Source organism: Musa acuminata, chromosome BXJ2-4 (genome assembly GCF_036884655.1).
Source record: "Musa acuminata AAA Group cultivar baxijiao chromosome BXJ2-4, Cavendish_Baxijiao_AAA, whole genome shotgun sequence".
Lineage (NCBI taxonomy): Eukaryota > Viridiplantae > Streptophyta > Magnoliopsida > Zingiberales > Musaceae > Musa > Musa acuminata.
The window spans coordinates 4,416,210-4,438,373 of NC_088341.1; the positions used below are offsets into that span (position 1 = coordinate 4,416,210).

The 22,164-nt window shown below is 36.5% G+C and overlaps 2 protein-coding genes across 6 annotated transcripts; one reads left to right on the plus strand and one right to left on the minus strand.

Annotated features, from left to right (window-relative positions):
* Positions 1-1,281: 1,281 nt before the first annotated feature.
* On the minus strand, positions 1,282-2,916 carry LOC135609592 (large ribosomal subunit protein uL30y-like). The gene is made up of 7 exons (XM_065103001.1): positions 2,765-2,916; positions 2,491-2,680; positions 2,320-2,417; positions 2,153-2,210; positions 2,001-2,080; positions 1,793-1,895; positions 1,282-1,699 (listed from the first exon to the last, which is right to left on the minus strand). Exons 2-7 carry the CDS (start codon positions 2,668-2,670, stop codon positions 1,484-1,486), a joined length of 735 nt encoding a protein of 244 aa, XP_064959073.1. The 5' UTR covers positions 2,671-2,680; positions 2,765-2,916; the 3' UTR covers positions 1,282-1,483.
* A 1,704-nt stretch (positions 2,917-4,620) lies between these two features.
* LOC103980715 (calcium-transporting ATPase 5, plasma membrane-type) lies at positions 4,621-21,861 on the plus strand. Of its 5 annotated transcripts, none has more exons than XM_009397190.3 (34): positions 4,621-4,952; positions 8,256-8,372; positions 8,451-8,493; positions 8,808-8,917; positions 8,992-9,123; positions 9,217-9,306; positions 9,701-9,770; positions 11,366-11,436; positions 11,535-11,618; positions 11,703-11,780; positions 12,236-12,307; positions 12,813-12,896; positions 12,973-13,055; positions 13,126-13,234; positions 13,316-13,371; positions 13,463-13,505; positions 13,591-13,674; positions 13,837-13,971; positions 15,142-15,207; positions 15,285-15,383; positions 16,015-16,122; positions 16,196-16,363; positions 17,025-17,084; positions 17,396-17,557; positions 17,809-17,925; positions 18,005-18,103; positions 18,199-18,336; positions 18,847-18,947; positions 20,390-20,435; positions 20,538-20,672; positions 20,762-20,869; positions 20,972-21,063; positions 21,383-21,477; positions 21,656-21,861. In XM_009397190.3, exons 1-34 carry the CDS (start codon positions 4,803-4,805, stop codon positions 21,697-21,699), a joined length of 3,249 nt encoding a protein of 1,082 aa, XP_009395465.2. In that variant the 5' UTR covers positions 4,621-4,802; the 3' UTR covers positions 21,700-21,861. The 5 variants fall into 5 exon arrangements, with proteins under 5 accessions (XP_009395465.2, XP_064959075.1, XP_064959076.1 ...); XM_065103003.1 differs by having other exon boundaries at positions 4,662-4,952; positions 16,196-16,285; positions 21,656-21,838; XM_065103004.1 differs by lacking the exon at positions 13,837-13,971 and having other exon boundaries at positions 4,662-4,952; positions 21,656-21,838.
* The last annotated feature ends 303 nt before the right edge of the window (positions 21,862-22,164 follow it).

The window sequence follows — 22,164 nt, forward strand, 5'->3', positions numbered from 1 at the left end:
AAGATCTCATAGCTCTTTTGTATGTTAATAAATAAGATGCTGGAGAAAGATCAATCCTGTAATTTGCTTTAATGATCTAAACGTTCCAGAGGTGTGTATCTGAATCAAGAACAATGCAGAGTAGAGAGATAAATACACTCATCCAGCAAATGACAAAACTCTATTTGCCAATGACTCGCAAACACTCTTTTGGCAAGTATCATCCAGCATATTTCATATACCAATTGTGAAGCCTGGATGTTCTAACAGAAGGGACATGAAATTGGCAAACCAGTGCAGCAGATTGCAACCACAATAAAACAACCAACATATTTAACTAAAGACTGTATTACATATGGATACTAAGCATCATTTTCTCGGGCACAGGCAACTGTTGGAACTCTTATACAACTCGCAACCAAAAAAAATTAGTAGGCAACCCACTATCAGCTAGCTTCAAGGTCTAATTGGTGTCTACAGTCAACTCATAACCAAGATCAAGTTAAAATAGACATCTCAACTAAAATACAGAGTGCCATACTTTTAAGGAGCTATTGGTAGTAACAGTGTGTGTGCATAAACTTTTAGTCTGTTAAAAGAAGCACTGGGAAAGTCATCAAGTAACTCAGAAACCAGCATAATAAGAGAAGAATATGTTATAAGTTATCCTTTGATGGCTTGAACAAAAACATATTTGGAACAATCTAGTTGTGGAGCAGTTGCAGGATTGCCCTGTTTGAAGGCCATCACTATACCTTGTATAAAACATATGTGATTTGCAAGTTTACACTCGAAGCCTTGTATAAACCATGCAAACATCCCAAAGAGAAAATATCATGTTTTTTTCACTTGCCTCTAGCTCTGAGACCTAAAACCCAGGAATGGCCGGTCGGCATCATCAGACAAACATGCATCGAAACAGAATGCATAAATTAAGTCATAATTAACTCACTTGTTAATTCTGTAGGAACTAAATATCTAGTTCAAACTTAAGTTTCCCACTAACATTTTCTTCCACATGAAAAGAAGAAAGCAAACACCATGACCGCATCAAGAGCAGTTTATTCAGGTACACTATGGGACGCGACAAAGAAATCCATGTTTCAATTTATGCTATATTGTCATACTTTGTTATATCTCATTATGATATTAAGTCTCCTTTGGTAGCTAGCATCGAGGCTATGAACTCAAACCTACCAAAATAGGTCCACTTCAAGACTATAGCATCCCCATAAGAGAAGACAGAACAATGCTAGTTATGTTGACAAATGACATCACTGAACTTCCCACAAATCCAAATCATAGCAACAGTAACCATGCAAATGATTGCAAATGTACAACAAAGAAATAGAACAACAAAACATCAGTATACGGAACAAATCTAATGATTGATTCAAGCATCAAATCTGCAAAGCTTGGATGATACTCCAATGCTAGCTTAAAACTCAATTAAAATGTTTTCCGTCTCTCTGATAATTTAAGACATTAGAGACAAACTCAGTCATCAGTTCATCCTTCTGATAAGCTCATTGATGTAATCCTCACGGTTTCCGGCATCTCCTCCCTCAACATAGTGCCTTCTCTTCTTCTTCAGTCCACCCAGTGGTGCCTTCAACTTGAATGGCCACAGAAAATTGTTTGCCTCCTTAAAGTGTGGGCCAACAGTCATAATTTCATGGACAAGATCCTCAATACAGATAATACCATATTTCCCCAAACCCTGAGATGCACCGGAATCATCATGTAAACTATAAATAAAACAGAAGATAATAAGTAGTTCAAACATGCAACCAAGTTGCCTCTTCTAATATACCTGCTCGATAATTGAATTGTCTGTCAAAGGAATTCTTTGCTTGTTCAACTTTCCGTATCCCCTCTTATAAATCAACTCTCTAACACTCTTGAGATTCGGGTACCTGAAGAATACGTTAACTTTCAGAATAACATAATCTTTATTCCAAAACCACATTGACAATAATATAGTTGTGAACAAATCCAAAAGGGCAGATGATCTTCAGCACCCGTATGTCACGTAAGGTTCCACCCTTTGCAACATGTTCATCGTGGCCTTGTTAACTTTCAGAAATACACCATTGAATATCTGCCGCAAAATGCACATTAACAAAGGTACTAAAAAGGAAGTAATTTGCAGGAGAATACTGACAGTCTATACCTGTCTGAGTCGAAGGAGCTGCAAGATCTTTCGTGTCTTAGGGTGCATGGCGTTGATACTACATTTCATATACATCAATGATTATAAAGATACCATAGGAAATGGATTCAGTAACTGATGATGACCTAAGGATTCAAACAACAGAAGAGAATAAGAAGGTGTTATACCCTCGGATGCGGATGATGAACAGAAGCTTGGCCTCGGGGCTAACATAGAAGCCACCCTTCATCCTCGCCTCCCTCTTCAATCGGATCAGTTCCTTCTCCTAAAAATCGAATCTTTAGCATTTAAAGTACCACAAAACACACAAACAACGATCAACAGTTCCAAATGCGCACCTGCGAGTCATACTCCTTGGCGTACTGCTCAGCCCTGGCGAAGATTACCTTCCGATTCTCGCGCGCCTTCTTCTTCTTCGCGTCGGCCTCCTGCTTCTTCGCAAGCGCCCACTGCTCTTCCCTCTTCCGCTTCTTCAACACCGACTCGGGGATCACCGCTTTCGCTTCCTCCGTCGACATCTCGAAAACCCTAGATCAAACCAGAAAACCTCGATGGTAATCGATCCGCAAACCATGCACAGATCTGGATGGACCGGGGAGGGTTTGGCATTACCCGTTCTTTCGGTCCTCTGTTGATCCGACGAAGGAATGGCGTGCGCCGAAGGAGGGGGGGATCGGAGGTCGGCCACGGGCTTTTATACGGGTCCTGCTTTCGCGTTAGGGTTTTGAAGCGAGAGGGGACAAGAGCAGCTGAACCATCATCGGACGGTCGATGATGGTTCACAGAGGGAATGAGACGCCGTAGATCTCGGCCGCTCGTGGGTGATCTAACGGTGAAAACGCCCTCATTTTAAAATTAAATGTCTAATGAGAAATTAGAGTAATAATCACTTTTTTTTCTGATATTATTCCATTAATTTAGACAGTGAATTGTGATCTGATGTTGTTTGTTATTTTAATCAGTGTAATTTACTATCTTGATTGGGTTTAGCTTTCCTCTCAAGAATGGTATCAATTGGATGCTATGATTTTGCGTCACATCTCATAAAGAGAGGTTTTGGGAGTTGGACATGAATGATTAATTTCAAAACATGTTAATTTTTTATTAATCTTATAATATATACATATATATATATATATATGTGTGTGGATGAATTTTTGAAAAAAAAATTATTATTTGAAATTTCTCATAGAGCATTTTTATTTTAAAATTTTTCGAAATAATATTTTTTAAAAATAAATAATTTGATAACGATGTCTTAAACTCGTTTATAAGATATTAAGAGTTTGAAGCTTCATTCGATATATTTCAAAAAATATTAATAATTTTATTATATATATATATATATATGTATATATATTCGAAAGGAAAAGGATCCAAAATATATACATATAAATCATCTCCTTCTCATAAATTCGAAAGGAAAAGGATCCAAAAAATGGTCAAACCGACCCATATCATCATGTCACTTGTATGAACAAGCAAGCTTAGAGTCAAATCAATTGTGACATAACCAATAAAAGTGGATTTGGTTGGATAAGAGAGAAAGAGATTCGCATGAAGTCTTTACGATATCTTCCAAGAGCAAATCCTCATCTCTAAGCTCAAGTGAGTTATATTCTACAAGTAAATTCCTCACAAGGAATAGATGAGCTCATTGGTGATATCAAATTTCACCTTTATTCTTAAAGTAGGCATCTTTTTTTGTGTCTAGTACATATGGTATCAAATCAAAAGTCTTGGTGGATCCTTATGAGCTAATCCATCATCACCATTACAAAATAGTAAACAATATAAAAGTTTGAAATCTAAACCAAAAAATATATTTCAATGGAAATTCAAGATGTATAAATTAAATAATTTCATGAGTATATTTAGTGTCTTTATATTATATTATAATGATCCGATTCGATTTTTTAAAATTAAGGGTTAATTTATTTGATTCGAGAATTTTTTTAATATATTAGAGTCCAATATATGTTGGGATATTTCTATTTTCCAGTAAATACCTTTAGACAGAAAAAGTTTCTCGAATATATGCTCGATTCAATTGGAACATTGTCGGCTTAGCCATCTTCCATGATTCGTTAGCATCATCATCTTTCGGTGCTTTGGAACCGAAATCATATTTCATTTTCAAATCAGAATTATTCCAACATAAAAATGTGAATGCGATAGAGAAACTAAGTGTGTGATTTAAATATGAGACGAACATTATAGTCTTGTGTGGGGGAATAATGTTTGTGTTGTCACTAAGCCCCATAGTGAACGTACTAATAACCCATTTTGCTTTATTTAATTAAAAAAAAATTATACTTTTTTATACTAATTATACTTTTTTTTATGATAAACTTATAATATTTTATTTCATAAATTATAATAAAAAATTAAACGGTCCCAACTCTTCCTATAAATGGCCGGCAAGTCGGCCATAAGCTGTCGAGAAACTTCTCGCGCACGCACTCTTTTCCCACGTCGGTCCGTCAACTCCGAGACTTCCCAGTGGGCTCGTGCCACAACTGACCTCGCAACCGCCCAACAAACAAGCGACGACGAGACCAGCAGCGAACCGACACCAAGGAGAAGAGGACAGGGAGGACCCGCGCATCTCCGAACCCGTCGGGTTGCCGTGATCTCCCCCTGCGGCTTCATGGACCTCCGGCGGCGGGACGAGGAGTGGGGCGGCAGCGGCGGCGATGGCCGCTCTGAAACTAACCGCCGCTCGTCGTCGTCGTCAGCGCCGGGCGCCTTCGATATCCCTCCCAAGAATGCGCCGGTCGCGCGGCTTAGGCGGTGGAGGGTACCCCTAGCTTCCTTCTTTTCTTCTTGTTTAAGCGTTTCTCGGTCGATGTTTTTAGGGGGTTGGTTAACCTTGACGGTTCTTGGAGGTGCATCTGTTGCGGCGGTTGTTGGTTTTCCTGAGACACGTACACACGGTTGTGGTGGTAGTTGGTTTTCTTGACACACACACACACACACACACTTCTTCTTGCAATTTGATGCAGAATTTGTATAGCATGCCTCCAATTTGGTTTGAATTGATTTTTAGTTATACATCCTCGTCCGTCTAAATTGTAACATACCCTGAGCAAAGGGGTGGTTTGAGGTGGGGAAAGATCATGATGAAAGAGATCATATGATGATGGATATCAAAGAAACTTTAGATGGACTGGTGAAATGACATCAATGGATTAGCACTTTTTGGTGCAAGTAGATGTGGATAATGCATAGGGATAATTATAAGAAATGATAATTATAATGATCATTCGTTTATTGCTATAATCGGATCAGTGACATCCGTTTATTGCCCAAAATGCAAATTTAATTGCTGAAACAAACATCAGACTGGTATTTCTTGGTCCCCGCTATTCAGGTTTGTTACTGATCTGATTAGCAATTGAATGGTTGGGAACTTATTGATTTGTTATATGCTTAGACAAAAGATTCTGCTTCTGTACTTGCACTTTGTGAAGTGTACAAGGTTTGCTGTATGCCCTTGTGACTATGAATAGTCCACCTTGCTTCTCTCATTGCTTCTCATCCTCTTCTATTTTTATTTTTGATTAATTTTATTACCTTATTTTCTGGGACTTAATGAATATTTTATTCTCATCATTACTATAATGTTTACAATATATATATTTTTTTAATTTTATAGTTGCTATATTTTATTCTCATCATTCCTATAGTTTTTACAGTATTTTTAATTTATAATTTATGTCAGGACTCTGATAGAAAAAGCATATGCGAACATGTATTTGCAAGAAAAGACTGTTTTCTTTCTTCTTGAATAGGATAAGATTTGTTTGGTGCATGAAAAATGGTTTACCTCTTAAACCTTTTTGATATTTTCTTAGTTAAAAAGAAACTTATATCTTAGATTTCTAAGAAAAGGTATGTTTCATTTTCTAATTTTTTAGTCTGAAAAATGAAAAGAAAATTTCTCCAAATCATTCCTTTCATTATTTTTCAACTTACTTTTCAAGGACAACAACTCTGTTTTTTTTTTTCCAAATACAAGAAAATGGGATTTTAGTTTCGTTTCTTTTTCTGCAAACCAATCAAGTGTTGTATATTTCTCATGGAAATAAATTTTCAATGAAATCTTTTGTCCACCACTTTCCTTGCAACAAATATATCACAGACAAAAAAAGATAAAACAGACTAGGAGCTTCCTTCATATCCTTGTTTGAGTGGAAAGCTTGCTTCTCTATTCATGTTTTGCTTGACTGGTGTCGAGTTTTACTAGATTAGTTGGGGTTATAGTGCTCTTTCAAATTGACTCGACAAATATTGCAGGTGTGGCGTTCTTTCTTAAGCTTCTCCAATGACTTGTCAATTCTGACAGTCTACTTGTTGACATGTTTAGGAGAAAAACAAATGGATAAATTCATCTTCTCTTCAAGTCTTATATAAATTGCATCTTCTGGATATCATGCTGCTGACGGCTAACCTTTCTTTAGCAGCAAACACCTCGATAAGAGACTTCAGCATGCCTCCTAATCTTACTAGGATTCTGAATTTGGTTAGGAATATGTCATTAATACATAAGAAATATATCAAAAATAGCATAACTAAGTGCTGCTATGGTATTTCCACAGTACTGCACAGGGCCACTATAGTGTGTCAATACCTAAGAAATATATTAAAAATAGCATAACTAAGTGTTGCCATGGTATTGCTACAGTACTTCACAGGGCCAGTATAGTATTGCTACAGTACTGATACAGTATCATCATTTCTCCTGTCCTGCTTGGATTAGTGTAAGGTTGCATGACCTTATCTCCTTATAACTGCCTTGGTGGGATTAGAAATCTCGTGTGCGTCGACTTGCTTAATTCACTGGCTTCGAACCTTTTCCTAACTGGTTTTGGATTCTCGCTGGACCACCTAGAGCCTTCCCAAATCTGTCCATTGAAAGCCGCTACATCCTTGGTCAAACTGGAACTCGTGAGCTGTCATGCCAGCAGCCATTACAGCTCCCAAGTCCACACGGCAGGTGAAATAGGACACGCATGCTGTGTGCATCCTTTTACAGCATTGCATAGCCCCATAGATTGGCCAAGCATGCACATATGTTGGGTCAGACCTGAGTCTGAATTTGGTCAATTTGTTTCTTAAAATATGGCATTAGATGCTGTAGAAACTAACCTTTTTCCACATAATGCTAAGGAATAAAATACCAGTTGATATGGTGCATAACGACTTGTATTTACCTGTCTAACCAAGGACCAGTGCAGGTATCTGTATATATATAATTATTCATTTTTCCTTTGATATCAGATGGTGCATGTTGGTATGTCCTTTTGTATGCTGTTACCATGCTGTCCAACCGGTTATTGAATTTGAAAGTTGAAACTAGTCTCAAATTGGTTTCTGTTCAGAAAAAAAAAAAAAACAATTTGAGTCTGCTCCATTATTTTGTTTTATGTTGGAACAAGATAGGAGAACTGCTTTCTTCCTTGAGCACTGTACAAATTTGGCCCAAGATCTAGGCTGTCATAGTAGCTCAATTTTCTGAAATACTTAATCAATTCATAAAGTAGGCACTTTGAATGGTCAAAGTTAACGATTCTTGGCATGTAAAAGTAAAAACAAAAAAAAACAAAATTTGGAGAAAAACAAGACCTAAATTACTATGTAAATTTGAAGGACTACAAACTGTAATAAATAGTTCATGTTGGCATTTCTTACCTTTGCATTTCTTGCAAACTGTAATGGTATATCTTGCCATTTCATGTTGGCATTTCTTGCCTTTACGACAAGAAATCCCCCACCTGTAATAACTGTCACATGTTGGCAATTGTAGCATGTTTTCAAGTGTCACATACATATTTGTTTTGCAGCATTCATTAACTTATCAAAACTTAAGATACAGATGTTTTCAATTAGATCATATAAGCAAGTTTTTATTGTTCATTATTATTCAATTAACCAGATGGTTGCTTTTATGCTCTGTGAGAACCTTGTTAAAACTATTAGTAATGGCAGACCATACTTGTTTTGTATTTTTAAATCGCTGAAGTAACTTTTGTTTTTTCTTTATATTAACTGCAAAGTTTACTTAATGTTCTGATGTATGACTGTATTTCGTTTTGGACAGAAAGCAGCACTTGTTCTGAATGCTTCTCGTCGATTTAGATATACCTTGGATTTGAAGAAGCGGGAAGAAAAGGAGCAACTAAGGAGGAAAATCCGCTTACATGCACAAGTAATACGGGTATAGTTTCTGATGCATATAGGCTCAGGTTTCTTATATCTTAACCTCGTCACCCATCTCATTGGTCTGATTTCTCAGGCAGCTTTGCTTTTTAAAGATGGTGGAGTAAAGGGGACACCAGGTACCTAACGTCTATAATGCACTAGTTAATGTTTGTGCAGTAATTAACTATGTTTCTATTAGCACTACCATAGTGAAAGGAGGAGGGGGCTGGGAAGTACTTAGTTTTTCTTCCTCCGTATCTTCCTGAACTGTAGTCTGTAGTCCAATAATTACTGGATAAAATGATTAAAGTCTTCTGTTTTCCCTTTGTCTGACTAGCTATTTGTGCACAATTTTTAACAAAAATAAGCCACAAAGTTGTGCTCATGATATTGGAGGTTAAAACATATTTATGCTACTCTCAGCTGATATCATTACTTATTTATGACTTAGGTGCTCCTGGAGGATCAGCACTTCCCATTGGTGGTTTTGGAATTGGAGAGGAGCAGCTTACTACAATGATGAGGGATCATAATTTTTCTGCTATAGAAGAAGGTGGTGGGGTAGGTAACCAAATTGGATGTTCTGTTTTCTCATCTTTTTGCTTCATTACAATTACATTTTGCCAATATTTTAGGTCAAAGGACTAGCAAATTTGTTAAAGACTGATTTGGACAGAGGAATTAGTGGAGTTGATATGGAAGTTTTATGTAGAAGGAAAATCTTTGGGGCGAACACTTATCCTCGAAAGAAAGGAAGAAGTTTTTGGGTACATTAAGTACTAATGCCTCAATCCTTCATTCTTGGAAGTACTCATCTGCCCATTGTTCAGACTTCAGATTCATTTTATTTTCACATTTAGGTTTTCCTATGGGAATCCTGGCAAGACTTGACCCTTGTCATCCTTATGATAGCTGCTGTTCTATCGCTAGTTTTGGGCATAAAGACAGAGGTAACCATGCAAGATTCTGTTACTTTTCTAGATACACCTTTTCTGTGAGAGCAGTTTTTATAAATTTATAATTTTGTGCCTTCTTGTCTCATTATATTTATCTAAAAATTATCTGCTGCTATCATTTTCATGATGTTTCTGCTTGAAGATATTCTCCCTGCTGTTAATGCATTTTAAAGTAACATCAATATGATTTGCATTTGATACTTTGGTATATAAAGCTAATATCGGCAAAACTTTGTATTTGTGAAAAGCAACAAAAAATTTCAGATATTGACATTGCTACATATGCATTTCCTTTATGTGATAGACACCATTCATTCCGCTAAAACTAGTTTCTCTGTGTTGTTGTAATATCCTGTTGCATGTAAGGGCATTTTTGGTATATTTTCAGGGTATAAAAGAAGGGTGGTATGATGGCGGAAGCATTGCCTTTGCTGTTATTCTTGTTGTAATTGTAACAGGTGTGTGATCATTTGTCTATTCAATTGTGCTTGTTCTTTTTTGCCTTGAAATGAGAACAGCTTCTTGCCATCTCTTCCTGAAATACTTTGAGCTACCAACACTCCTTGTTGCAGCCTGGTTATCTTTGTGTCAGCATATCTGGCGTTTTCTTAAAGTCTTTGTTGGCCAGCATATATCTGGCGTTTTCTTAAAGTTTCACAACCAAGATTAGAGTCAACTAATTGTGCAAAACTTTTTGGTATTTTTAATGCTCATGGACCAACTTTTTGGTATGTTTAATGCTCATGGACCACAGAAATTGTTGTCTGCCTTGGAAGGCATGTTTAGTAGCTTCTACGTAGTTGATAATTTGCCTGTGTTTCCCTTACTAATTTTTCATCATTGGTTATTTCTGACCAGAATATCTTAACTGTGAACATAGATCGTTACAGGATCTTTAGCCCATTTAAAAGATTAATATTTTTATTTATATATGAAAACATCTATGACCATTGAGACACAACTGAATTATAATTATAGTGCCTCATGTTTGGCATTTTGAAGTAACTACTCAAGGATCATGGTTGAAATGGTAATTAAGTAATGTAAGATATTAGGTAAAATTGTAAATTTAAGAACTCTGCAAAGAATTGCAAATTTTGATGATAATTCAATTTATGGATGTTGGAGTTGATGACTGAATGGACCGGTGCATATCTAGTCCATGGTTAGAACAGTACATGTCTAGCTTGTGTCGGTGTACCATGTGTCTATGTTGGAATGTATGGTGAACTATTGGAGGAGGGAGGGGAGGAGATGAAGAAAGAAGAGGAAGTATAGGAAGAAGGAAGAGAAAGAAAAAGGAAGAAGAGGAAGAAGGAAGAAGAGGAGGAGGCATATTGAGGCAGGCAGCAGCAGGCGACTGATGGCTGTGTGAGCCTCCTCGTGAACGTGAGGGGTCACATCCCTATCCCTAATTAAAACTGGACTGGCCTGAACCCTATATAAATGTTAAATATCTATAAATACAACAAGATCGGACTGGACCGCTCGGTTTGGGTGGGCCGCATATTGGTTGGCGTTCAGACCAGTAAATACTGACCAAACCATACCGAAACTGCCGGTTTAGCAAACTTTGATTCATAACATTCACTTATATCTCTTTAACTACTTACAAGTACGCCATTCAGTTCTCTCTTTAACTACTTACAACTCTTCACCTCATTTCTCAAAACAATGTTATTCATTTTAGTCAACTGTATTTCTTGGTAGAGTTTAAAATAAAAAAATAGTTTTGTTGCATAATCAAATATGAAAGGCAAAGGAATATGCTTTTTAACCTCTGTTCCCAATTTAAATTTTACCATGAGAATGCATGTGTTCTGACACTGTTGTAACTTTTTCTGTATGACGTGACGTTTAGCCATATGTGATTCAATGCTTTTGCTTTTCTATATGTTTAACTTTTCTTAGGCTTCATAATCCCTTTTGAAATGTAATTCTAATCAGGGCAGCCTTTATTGCATCAGAAGTCATTGATTTTGCTATTAAACAATTAGTATTTATTTATGAGTTTCTTGATATTGTTCTGTTTGGTGTGCTTGTTTTATGCTAGCTGTTAGTGATTATAGGCAATCACTACAATTCCAAAATCTGAATGAGGAGAAGCAGAACATACACATGGAGGTGTGTTCCACTGCTATACAAAGTTTTCTAGAGACTTTTCAAAAGTTCTTTCCCTTCTTTTGTATTATTAGTTAGTTTTTCTGCTACATTACTTTTAGGTAATCAGATCTGGCAGAAGAATCAAAGTCTCTATATTTGATATTGTAGTCGGTGATGTTGTTCCACTAAAAATTGGTGATCAGGTAGGCATTCAGCAATTAACTTCTTTTTTGGCCATGTTTTACATGCTTATTCATTGCGAACAGGATATCTAAAACTTTGTCTAGGTCCCTGCTGATGGAATTTTAATCAATGGCCACTCACTTGCAATTGATGAGTCGAGCATGACAGGAGAGAGTAAGATTGTAAGATTTTAACCTAATGCCTCAATTTTTGTAAAATTGAGGCACTTGTAAGATTTGAACGGTTCCTTTTCTGTAATCTGTAGTTGCTTTTTTGTTTTATTATATTACCTAATGCCTCAATTTTTTATCGTGCTTCGTTGGTTCCCTTGTTTTTTCTATGGTATAGTTTTGGAATCTCATGCTTAATTATGCCCCTCAAATACGGCTTTGTGGTTCCAAGATCCAATAAAATTTCAAGACCTTTTGAGCAAAATCCATCATGTAGAGAAATCCAATGAACGAAAACTTCAGTTTTCTTAAAATTATAAATAACTCTGATTTGACTTCTTAAACTGTTGCAACATATATGAACCAATTAAACAAGTACAGAGAAACTAGTAATTATATTAATTAATCTAATTTTATGTCCATTAAGTAGTTAGAAAAAAAAATTGTTTAATGATGTCTTATTTCAGGTCCACAAAGATCAAAAGGCTCCATTTTTTATGTCTGGATGTAAAGTTGCTGATGGTTATGGTAACATGTTGGTAGGTATTTTATGCATGTTTTATGTGAATCTTTCATTTGTTTCTGTTGATTTCATGAGCTTAAATATAAATATAAGTTATCCAAAAAAGATCAAACATATTCTCTTTTGAAGATCTTTGCGTTGTTTATCGGCATTTGTGCTAGTTGCAAATGTAAAACCTATCAGATGAGACAAAATAGGTCCTCTATGCTCATCCTTCATGTGATGAACTTGGATTTCTTTTTTGGATAGAAGCCTTTCCTAGTTCAAGAATCGTTAAATCATTAACACAAGGCTTGCATAAGACTTCAGTCTGGGGAGAGTCGATGAATGCATCATTACTCTTGTAAATAGGAAGGCTATTTCTATGATTTGAACCTGTATCCAGGCTTTCCCTCAAGAATTGTTAAACACTGAACTTGTTCAATTGTTTAAATTTAAGTTTAAACTTCGACCAAATTATGCTAATATCTTGACGTATTCTAATATACATTTATGGCTTTATTGTTCCATATTATATTCAGGTAACTGCTGTAGGTATAAATACAGAATGGGGCTTATTAATGTCCAGTATATCAGAGGATACTGGTGAAGAGACTCCTCTTCAGGTTTGATCTTTTGTGTATAAACATTAGTGCATCAAAGTTATTATCTATGACATTGGCATTAATTATTCTGTAATAGGTGCGCTTGAATGGTGTTGCTACTTTCATTGGTATTGCAGGGCTCACAGTAGCTGCTGCTGTTCTTTTAGTTCTTCTAGCTAGGCAAGTGCAAGTATATAATTATTTGAATTTCATAGAGATTGTAATAGTTATAGAAATAAAACATTTCCAGATACTTTACTGGACATACCAAGAATCCCAATGGATCTGTTCAATTTGCAAAGGGGCAGACAAATGTGAAAGCTGCAGTAAATGGAGCCATTAAAATCTTCACAGTTGCGGTAAGTATTGATGTAAACTCTTGTTTATTTGTTTACCCAATGGCCCACCTTCTCTCTTAGCTGCAATAGAAATATGACTAGGTGACAATCGTGGTTGTGGCTGTTCCAGAAGGGCTACCGTTGGCGGTTACCTTGACGTAAGCATGCAAAGCTATTTTGAAATCCAAGATAAATGACACAAGTCTGCCTTTGATTTCCAAATTTATCATAGTTTCTTGTTCCATCTAGCCTGGCGTACTCGATGCGGAAGATGATGGCAGACAAGGCTCTGGCAAGTTTTCTTTTTTGAATTTAAGAGTTGTGAAGATGTTTCTTGATATCCATACTCAAATTGGTCTAAGAGCGTCTTTTTCAAGGTGCGGAGGCTTTCAGCATGTGAAACTATGGGGTCAGCTACAACTATATGTAGTGACAAGACTGGTACTTTGACCTTGAATCAGGTTTGCTATTCTATAGCTTAATAGTCCTAACTTGCTATCTGTCATCACTGTTAACTTAATAGCTTAATAGTCCTAACATGTAGTATATTAATGGTACGATTGGGCCATTTTCTTTTATTTGTTTGGTATTTATCATCTAACCTCGATTACATAAAGCTTTAGATGACTGTTGTGGAGGCATATATTGGTGGAAGGAAGATCAATCATCTGGAGAATGTTGAGTTGTCTCCTATTACAGCCTCACTTTTGATTGAAGGAATTGCACATAATACTTCTGGCAGTGTGTTTGAGCCAGAGGTAAATTCATTCTCTCTCTCTCTCTCTCTCTCTTTATATATATATATATATATATACACACACACACATTATAATTTGTATAATATTTCTTATCTAAGATTTAAATTTTATGTTTTGAATAGGAGATTTGCTGAATATATAACCGGTGGACTTTATTGATCTTTTAGCTACTTTAACTGTTGATAACTAGAGTCATCAGGCCTAGTCAATAAAGGAGATAGAAGAGAAAGAGGTGTTGTTTAGTCAATATCTATAATTTATTATTTGTAAATTAGCTTTATATTAACAATTATAATTTTCTTTGCCATATAAAGGGTTTTTTCTGTTCTTTATTCTATTTACAAAAATAATTACTAAATCAGAGTCTTGATAAAGAATGTAGGGTAATTTTAATTGATAAAATAATCCATTATTACATAATAGCTTAAATAAAAGTTAGATAAGGATACCAAACCAAATTAGGTTGCTAACAAAGTACATCATACCACATGAACAACTCCAATTGAACTGCAACTGGAAAAAACATTCCGGCTGAGGTTAGCCCTTCGTATTGTGTATCGGAAATAAATATAAAATTACATAATCTAATTACATTCCACAACAATCCAGGTAACAACTTTCGTCTCTTACCATAGATTCTCACTAAGATTTCATCATTACACTAAGGTGCACAGTGCACCAAGAATTCTTTATGCTACACTTTTTTAATATGTTTGGTTAGAGATGCCCATACACGGTGGTTGTCTTCTGAGACTCTTCAATCTCCATTCATTTTCTTTTAATGTTATTATATTTTACTTCTAAATCCTACCACTCCACAGTTACTTTAAATATGGCATAAAAACATAATATGCTATGAAGATGAGGCTATACTGTGGTTTCTAAAAGGACGTCAACCTTATCATAGTGCCAAGCTTACCCTCTAAACATGTACCCTGAAAATAAGACAAAATTATGATGTCCATTTCTCAACTATTTTAGACTAATCATCGTCATAACAATTTTAATCATCATCATAACAATTTTTTTGTTTCTCTTGTACCACCTAGGGGCCTTCTCTTGACCTAAATCCCAAAATTTTTGGTGTCTGATACTGACTTTTTGTCTGTCTTTTCTGAAAAATTTTCTACTATCAGATGTAAAACATAAGCTTTTACATTAACTTATTAGGATGGTGGAGTTATTGAGGTTACTGGTTCACCAACTGAGAAGGCCATTCTTTTGTGGGGGTTGAAGGTACTTTATGGTGTGGTGCGTTGTTTCATTTTCTCTATTTTTTCCAATTGCTGATCATATCTGGTGAGATCATGCAGCTTGGGATGAAGTTTGATAATGAAAGATCAAAAACTTCAATTCTTCATGTGTTCCCTTTCAACTCAGAGAAAAAGCGTGGTGGTGTTGCAGTGTATCAGGTTATCACATTTTGCAATCCTCGATAAGGGGATTGGTGATATGTGCTTTCAAAAGATTGAAATGCATTCAGTTGCATCTAGATCTTGCTTCCTGTTCATTTTAACAATGTCAAAAACTCGGAATAAATTATCTTTCTTTGTAGGTGCATGTGACTTGATGTTTACTCACTTTGAAATATGTCTATTGTGTTTCTTTCTCAAGTGATTTGATGACATTCTTCGTGGGATCCTTTTACTTTTTAGGTTGATGTGATTCTTGTTTTTGTTAGCAATTGTGACTATTGTAACCCTCACACCATAATTTTGCTCAATTTATGGTCGACATTCTTGTTCTTTTCTTGCCAAATTAAGTATACTTGATGATTTTTTGTACATGGTCCTACTGTTAACTAAATTTGTCTTAGCCTCCTAGGTATAGATACATAATGGTACGCCAATATTGATCATCAATTACTCAGCTTTTTTGTCATTCTAGATATAGTGTACGTGTACCATGGCCTGCAGTTGCAAGATGCTTTCTCCATTTATATGCATTAACTCACTCATTTAATCGTGCTTGATATATTAGTATCTTTCTGCACTCTGTCCCAAATTTGTTGACCTTATTGGCGCATATCGCTTGTGGTTGCAGGCAGGTTCTGAAGTTCATGTACACTGGAAAGGTGCTGCCGAGATCGTCCTAGCCTCATGTACAAGTTGGCTTGATACAGATGGTTCCAAGAAGCCAATGACTTCTGAGGTAACTCTACTCGATTTGTTATTCATTCAAAATTTCACTTATAAATTGGATTCTGATTATATTGTCATTGCAGGCCGATACTTTTAAGAAGTATATTGACAACATGGCAGAAGTTAGCCTTCGCTGTGTTGCTTTTGCGTACAGATCATTTGAATTGGAAAAGGTACCAGACGAGGAGCAGAGAGAAAACTGGTTATTGCCAGAGGATGACCTGATTCTGGTTGCTATTGTGGGAATAAAAGTGCGTTGCGAAGGAACATTCATGAGGGATCAATATGTTTCTGATGATGTCTATAGCTAATATTTACACATATTTTTAGAGTATCTTATCACTCGTTTACATCAAATGCTCTCTTCACTAAGGAGAAAAGTTTAGAAAGCTAATTTATGCAGGGTTGATGACGAAAATTTTGTTATATTCTTATATTGCCCATCTTTAGTTACATCATTCTGTTGGTAGAGTAGAAACTCTGTCTCATGCTTGGTGAATCTTAAAGTTCTTGTACTATTCAGGGCTTGGACCAGTACCATACTGGTCCGTACTGTTGTACCGAGTGTCGATACGTTGGTACGTACTGAATTTAAAAAAAAAATCCGAAAAAAACTGAAAAAACAAAAATGGAAACTATCAAATATCATGCATGTATTGGACCTATAGAAACCTGTGCTGAATCTGTGTCGGGTCGTACAGGCCTTGTACTGAATAGTACGAACGTTTAGTTTACCTTGGTCCATGTATCGGTAGGTTATTGGACTGATGAATACTGTATAGAGCGATATTGTCATTACATGTTTTGACTATTTCAGTTCACCTTCGATGTGGAATTGCTTGTGTGCATCATCATTCTTATTGTTTGAAAGTTACTTGTGGCTATTTGATTTAATACTTTGTTCATGTTCAGGATCCATGTCGCCCTGGTGTGAAAGAAGCTGTAGATTTATGTACTCATGCAGGTGTTAAGGTACTTCTAATAATTTCTATTGGAATATAATGGCAGCTGTGATGTCATAAATATCAACATCATAATGACTATCCTTGACCTGAATGAATTACATTGTTGAAGTCATTCTGGTTGGTTAATATGGGAGATCAGCATCTATAGGTTTACATGTTTCAGATGATCATATTTACTAGATTTGTCTATGAAGTGAAGTCATAAGGCCCTATACAACACAGAATTATGTTGCATGAAGACTAAATCTGATGACCCAAAGGATGTGCTCTAGAGTCTTGAACATGCTTTAACAAGCCCCTAAATTCTTAATTTGGAAGGTTCGCATGGTTACTGGAGATAATCTTCAGACAGCTAAAGCAATTGCTTTGGAGTGTGGGATACTTACAGATGCCAATGCTTCAGAGCCAGCTCTTATCGAGGGAAGAACATTTCGTATGAAGACCGATGCAGAAAGAAATGCAATAGTGGAGCAAATAACTGTAAGGAAAAAGTTACCCAGATCTTACATCTATATAACCAATTGAAGTTTTCCAGAGTTCATGGTGGTAATATTAGGATTTCTTTTTGTGGACTGTTAAAGGAACCCTTATAAATGGTAATATTTGATTTATATGCGGAACTAAAATCTGCTTGGCTAATAGGTCAGGTGAACTACAATGAAGAATGACAGATCTCAATTCATCCAGTCCAATTTTTGAGACAGCATTAATTTGGGTCATTAATCTTATAGGTGATGGGAAGGTCATCTCCCAGTGACAAGCTGCTTCTTGTCCAAGCACTTAAGAGAAGAGATCATGTTGTTGCTGTAACAGGGGATGGCACTAATGATGCTCCTGCGCTTCATGAGGTATGGAATCATTTGCTCTCAGTTTTTCAAGCTATTATATATGGCATCACCACCTATTGACTTGTAATTTGGTGTTCAGGCAGATATTGGTCTTTCAATGGGTATTCAGGGAACAGAAGTAGCAAAAGAAAGCTCTGACATTATTATCCTAGATGATAATTTTACATCAGTTGTAAAGGTACTTACGTTAAACACATGGCATTAGATTTTGGCTGGTATTGCAGAAGCTTAAAGATAAGTCATCATTCTATTATTTTTCTTTTTCCATTCTAGGTTGTTCGCTGGGGTCGTTCTGTGTATGCCAATATTCAAAAATTTATCCAATTCCAGCTAACAGTCAATGTTGCAGCACTTATTATTAACGTTGTTGCTGCTGTTTCATCTGGAGATGTTCCTTTAAATGCTGTTCAGGTTGGACAAAAAAATCTTTTGGTTGTCAGCTTCAATTTAGATAAATCAAGCAAATCTCAGTATGTGCCTTGCTAAAAATAAGATCACATGCCTACAAGGGAAAAAAATCAAGTTGCTTATTTGCTAAAAAAATGTGATTCTCAGGTTGCAGTTTTCTCCTTGTCATAAAAAAAAAAAAGGAATCGAGGTTGAGCATTTTCATGATTAGGTTGCCAGTCGTGCTCTCAGTGATTGGCTTTAACTTATGAAAACAATCTCTTTGCTTACAGGGATAAAGCTACATACATTAACCTATCCTAAATCCCGCAAAGGCGGAAACCTTTTGAACTGGAATAGTGTTCTTTTTTTTTTTGTGAAAATATATGGAATTAGGGATCTGCTATGTCTGAGAAATGCTCCCCTAACAGGTCATCTTCTTTAGATTTCTTTGTGGTATCTTTGGTACAGGTCCTCCTAATCTTCCTACAGCTGAATGTTCCATTATAACTCACCCTTTGCTTATCTAAACAGCTTCTGTGGGTGAATCTCATCATGGACACCCTTGGAGCACTTGCATTGGCGACTGAACCTCCAACCGACCACCTTATGGACAGGCCCCCTGTTGGGCGAAGGTAGATGTGAAGAACTACCGTAGAAGCATTACTCTGTTCTTTTCTTTATCTGCACAATGTTAAAAAATATCAAGGATTTATCTTTGATTGCTTAGCATTTCTTTTTGGTGTTTTCCTGTCTCACAGACAGCATTGCTAAATCTGTGGTTTTTCCTCTTTCAATCTGGTAACAATAGAGTTTCTTTGAGTTGGGAACTTTTAATGCTATTAAGCATAAATAAGATTGCATTTATTTGATTAATATGATATTTTTAGTCTTGGAAATCTATCTATCGAACATTATAAGGTGCAGCAACTTTTCTGCACTGGTCTAGCCACCAGTCAGCATCTGTACCAGACTGACATTTTTATTTATGGTTTGAAGTTCCAATTTTATGGTAAAAATGTATTGAATTTTTTTTGGAAACATGCACAAGCAATAAACAAATCTATTTTACTCGAGCAACTTGATAGACTATCAGTTCCGCTAGAACAACACCTCTCCATATCTTTTTCTATATCTACCTTGCCATTGGTTTCCCTTCATTACTATAGCACCATACTACCTCCACCTCCACCTCCGTCATGACTTGTTACCACCTTATATTCATGACTTTCAATACCCCATCATTTTCTCCTATGCCATCACCGTTAGTTCATCATTGGTGCTGCTCAATTGCTGCAATTCTTATCTTTGGTAAAACACTAGCATTATTCATCTCCAGATATCCTCTGTCATTGGCAGAGATGACGAAAGGGAGATTAAAGAAGGGAAGGCAACATTTTTTTTTTCTCTGGGGTGCAAAACATATATGGTATCTTCTTTCAAAGGTAACTGACAACATGAACCTCTTTTTGAATTAATTTAAAACCGTGGTATTTGATTGCAAATAACAACGAGGGATGGAGTTTTTGTACCTAAAAGGTGACTTAATGTTTTAGTCTCTTCGTTGACATGTTCATGCTGGACTACACCATGAAGGTATCTAATCCAGGGTCTACCGTACCGCCCGGTACGGGCGGTACGTACTGGTCCGACAGGTTTTCGGTACACGGACCGACCGTTACCGGTCCGAGTACTGTAGCAGTACTGTAGCACTGCTACAGTACTCGATACACCTGGGTGTACCGCTCGGTATACCGAGCCCAGGTCGAAATACCGATACGGTACGGTATTGCGAACCTTGATCTAATCTTCTAACCTGAAGTCAGTTTATTTATGAGTGATTATATCATATATCTAGTTGCATTATCTGCTTCATTTCCGTTATCTGCCAGCTTATAGTTCTTGAATCAATTAATTTTTATGCCATGATTTTGTGTGACAAATGAGAAGTTTAACAATAGCTTTCAAATCATTCCTTCAAGCCACCAAGCACTTACTCTGTACGGCTGCATTTGCTGCATTAGTGGGTACTGTATCAAAATTATGTTTGCTGATTTCCTTTTCGTCTTCTTATTAGGGAGCCTCTTATTACAAATATTATGTGGAGGAATCTCACAATTCAGGTATTTAGTATAATTAGATGACATTACAGTATAATTTGGATGACATTATAATTACCTATCTTATCTTGGCTACCTGCGTTTGGTTGGTGTCCTGAAATGTAGGCTCTGTATCAAGTTACAGTTCTTCTTGTACTCAATTTTGGTGGCCGAAGCATCCTGCATTTGAGGAATGACAGTCGAGCACATGCAGACAAAGTTAAAAACACATTTATATTTAATACTTTTGTCCTATGTCAGGCAAGCTAATAATTCGTACATAGGCTGCTGAATTGACGAAGCTCATATAAACTTTCCTCTATATACTTAAATAATTTTCTGTCTATCAGATATTCAACGAGTTTAATGCTCGGAAACCAGATGAATTGAATATCTTCAGTGGAGTCATTCGAAATCGCCTGTTCATCGGAATAGTAGGAATAACTACTCTGCTTCAGGTAAGTAATGCGCTTGGTAGTTAAAGATTAGGCATGCAGCTTATTTTAGCCTTTTAAGGTGATTGTGTATCAACTAGCTTAAGATGGTTTTTATTAATGCAGGTTTTAATTATTGAGTTTCTTGGGAAGTTTACTTCGACTGTCAGGCTAAACTGGAAGTTGTGGCTAGTTTCTATTGCTATTGCCTTTATAAGGTATGTGTTAAGAGTAGATGGAACTACTCTGGGAGGAGGTGATGAGGGCTGTTTCCTTTACCTTCATCTCTGGAACAACATAATCTCTATCCTTTTTGAGAGATGGTGGGTTCTGAGTGAATTTTCTTTCCTCAACCCTACAGCCAAAAGCGAGTTTAATCTCACTTATTGTCAGACAAGACACTTGATTTATCTTTTCAATTCTTTCAATCCAAACTAGTAGATAATTCAAAATTTTATTACAAGCTAAGAAAGACCAAATGTTTTGACTTGAGAGCTTATCGAAGGATGCTTAATCATATTGCTTTTATTCGTTCAGTTGGCCTCTGGCTCTTCTGGGAAAGCTTCTCCCAGTGCCCAAGACTCCATTTGGCGATTATTTTTGCTGGTGTTGTACCTGGTGCAGCAAAAGAGGTATGATTTCAGTTGTGTAGACAGTCCTTTTAATGCAAGTATATAACAAGCAACATCATTTGTGTTTGAAGAGGAATTGAACATCCTTGGACTTGATAGAAACTGTTTTTTTTTTTTTGCCGGAAGAATGGCTTCAAATGGTTAAGCTTGTTTGCAGCTGATGCATTCTTTGCTGCAGATGATGGATCTTTGGTGAAGGAAGGCTCCAATGAACAGCCATAGACAACTGTGTGTGCACATTTTGGCCTCACACTTAGCCCGTGTCATCAGCCAACTTGTGTTATTTCTTTGTATAGGACTAGCAGCATGACATTCCGTGATACTTTTGCCAATATTTATATAAGACTATATATATGCTAGCAACCGAACTTGTGGCACAATGAATTTGCTTGGACATTGCTTATTTTTCTGTAGACAACTTTGTGAAAGAAATGTATGAAGTAGCGTTCTCCATTAGCTGGTTGTGACATTGGTAGCGCTGGCCGGTTGTCAGATTCACTGTTTTGTATGAACACAGGTTTTGCTTCATAAAATCCATTGAGATTTTGCTTTCTACCACAGAAATCCTTGGTACTCTTCGAAACAAGCATAAACATGAAACAGCCCTCACTGATCACCCAGTCTGGGTGACCGGCCACCCACTCGTCGTGCTGCTGCCGGTAGTCTGCTGGTATGTGGGATTTCCTT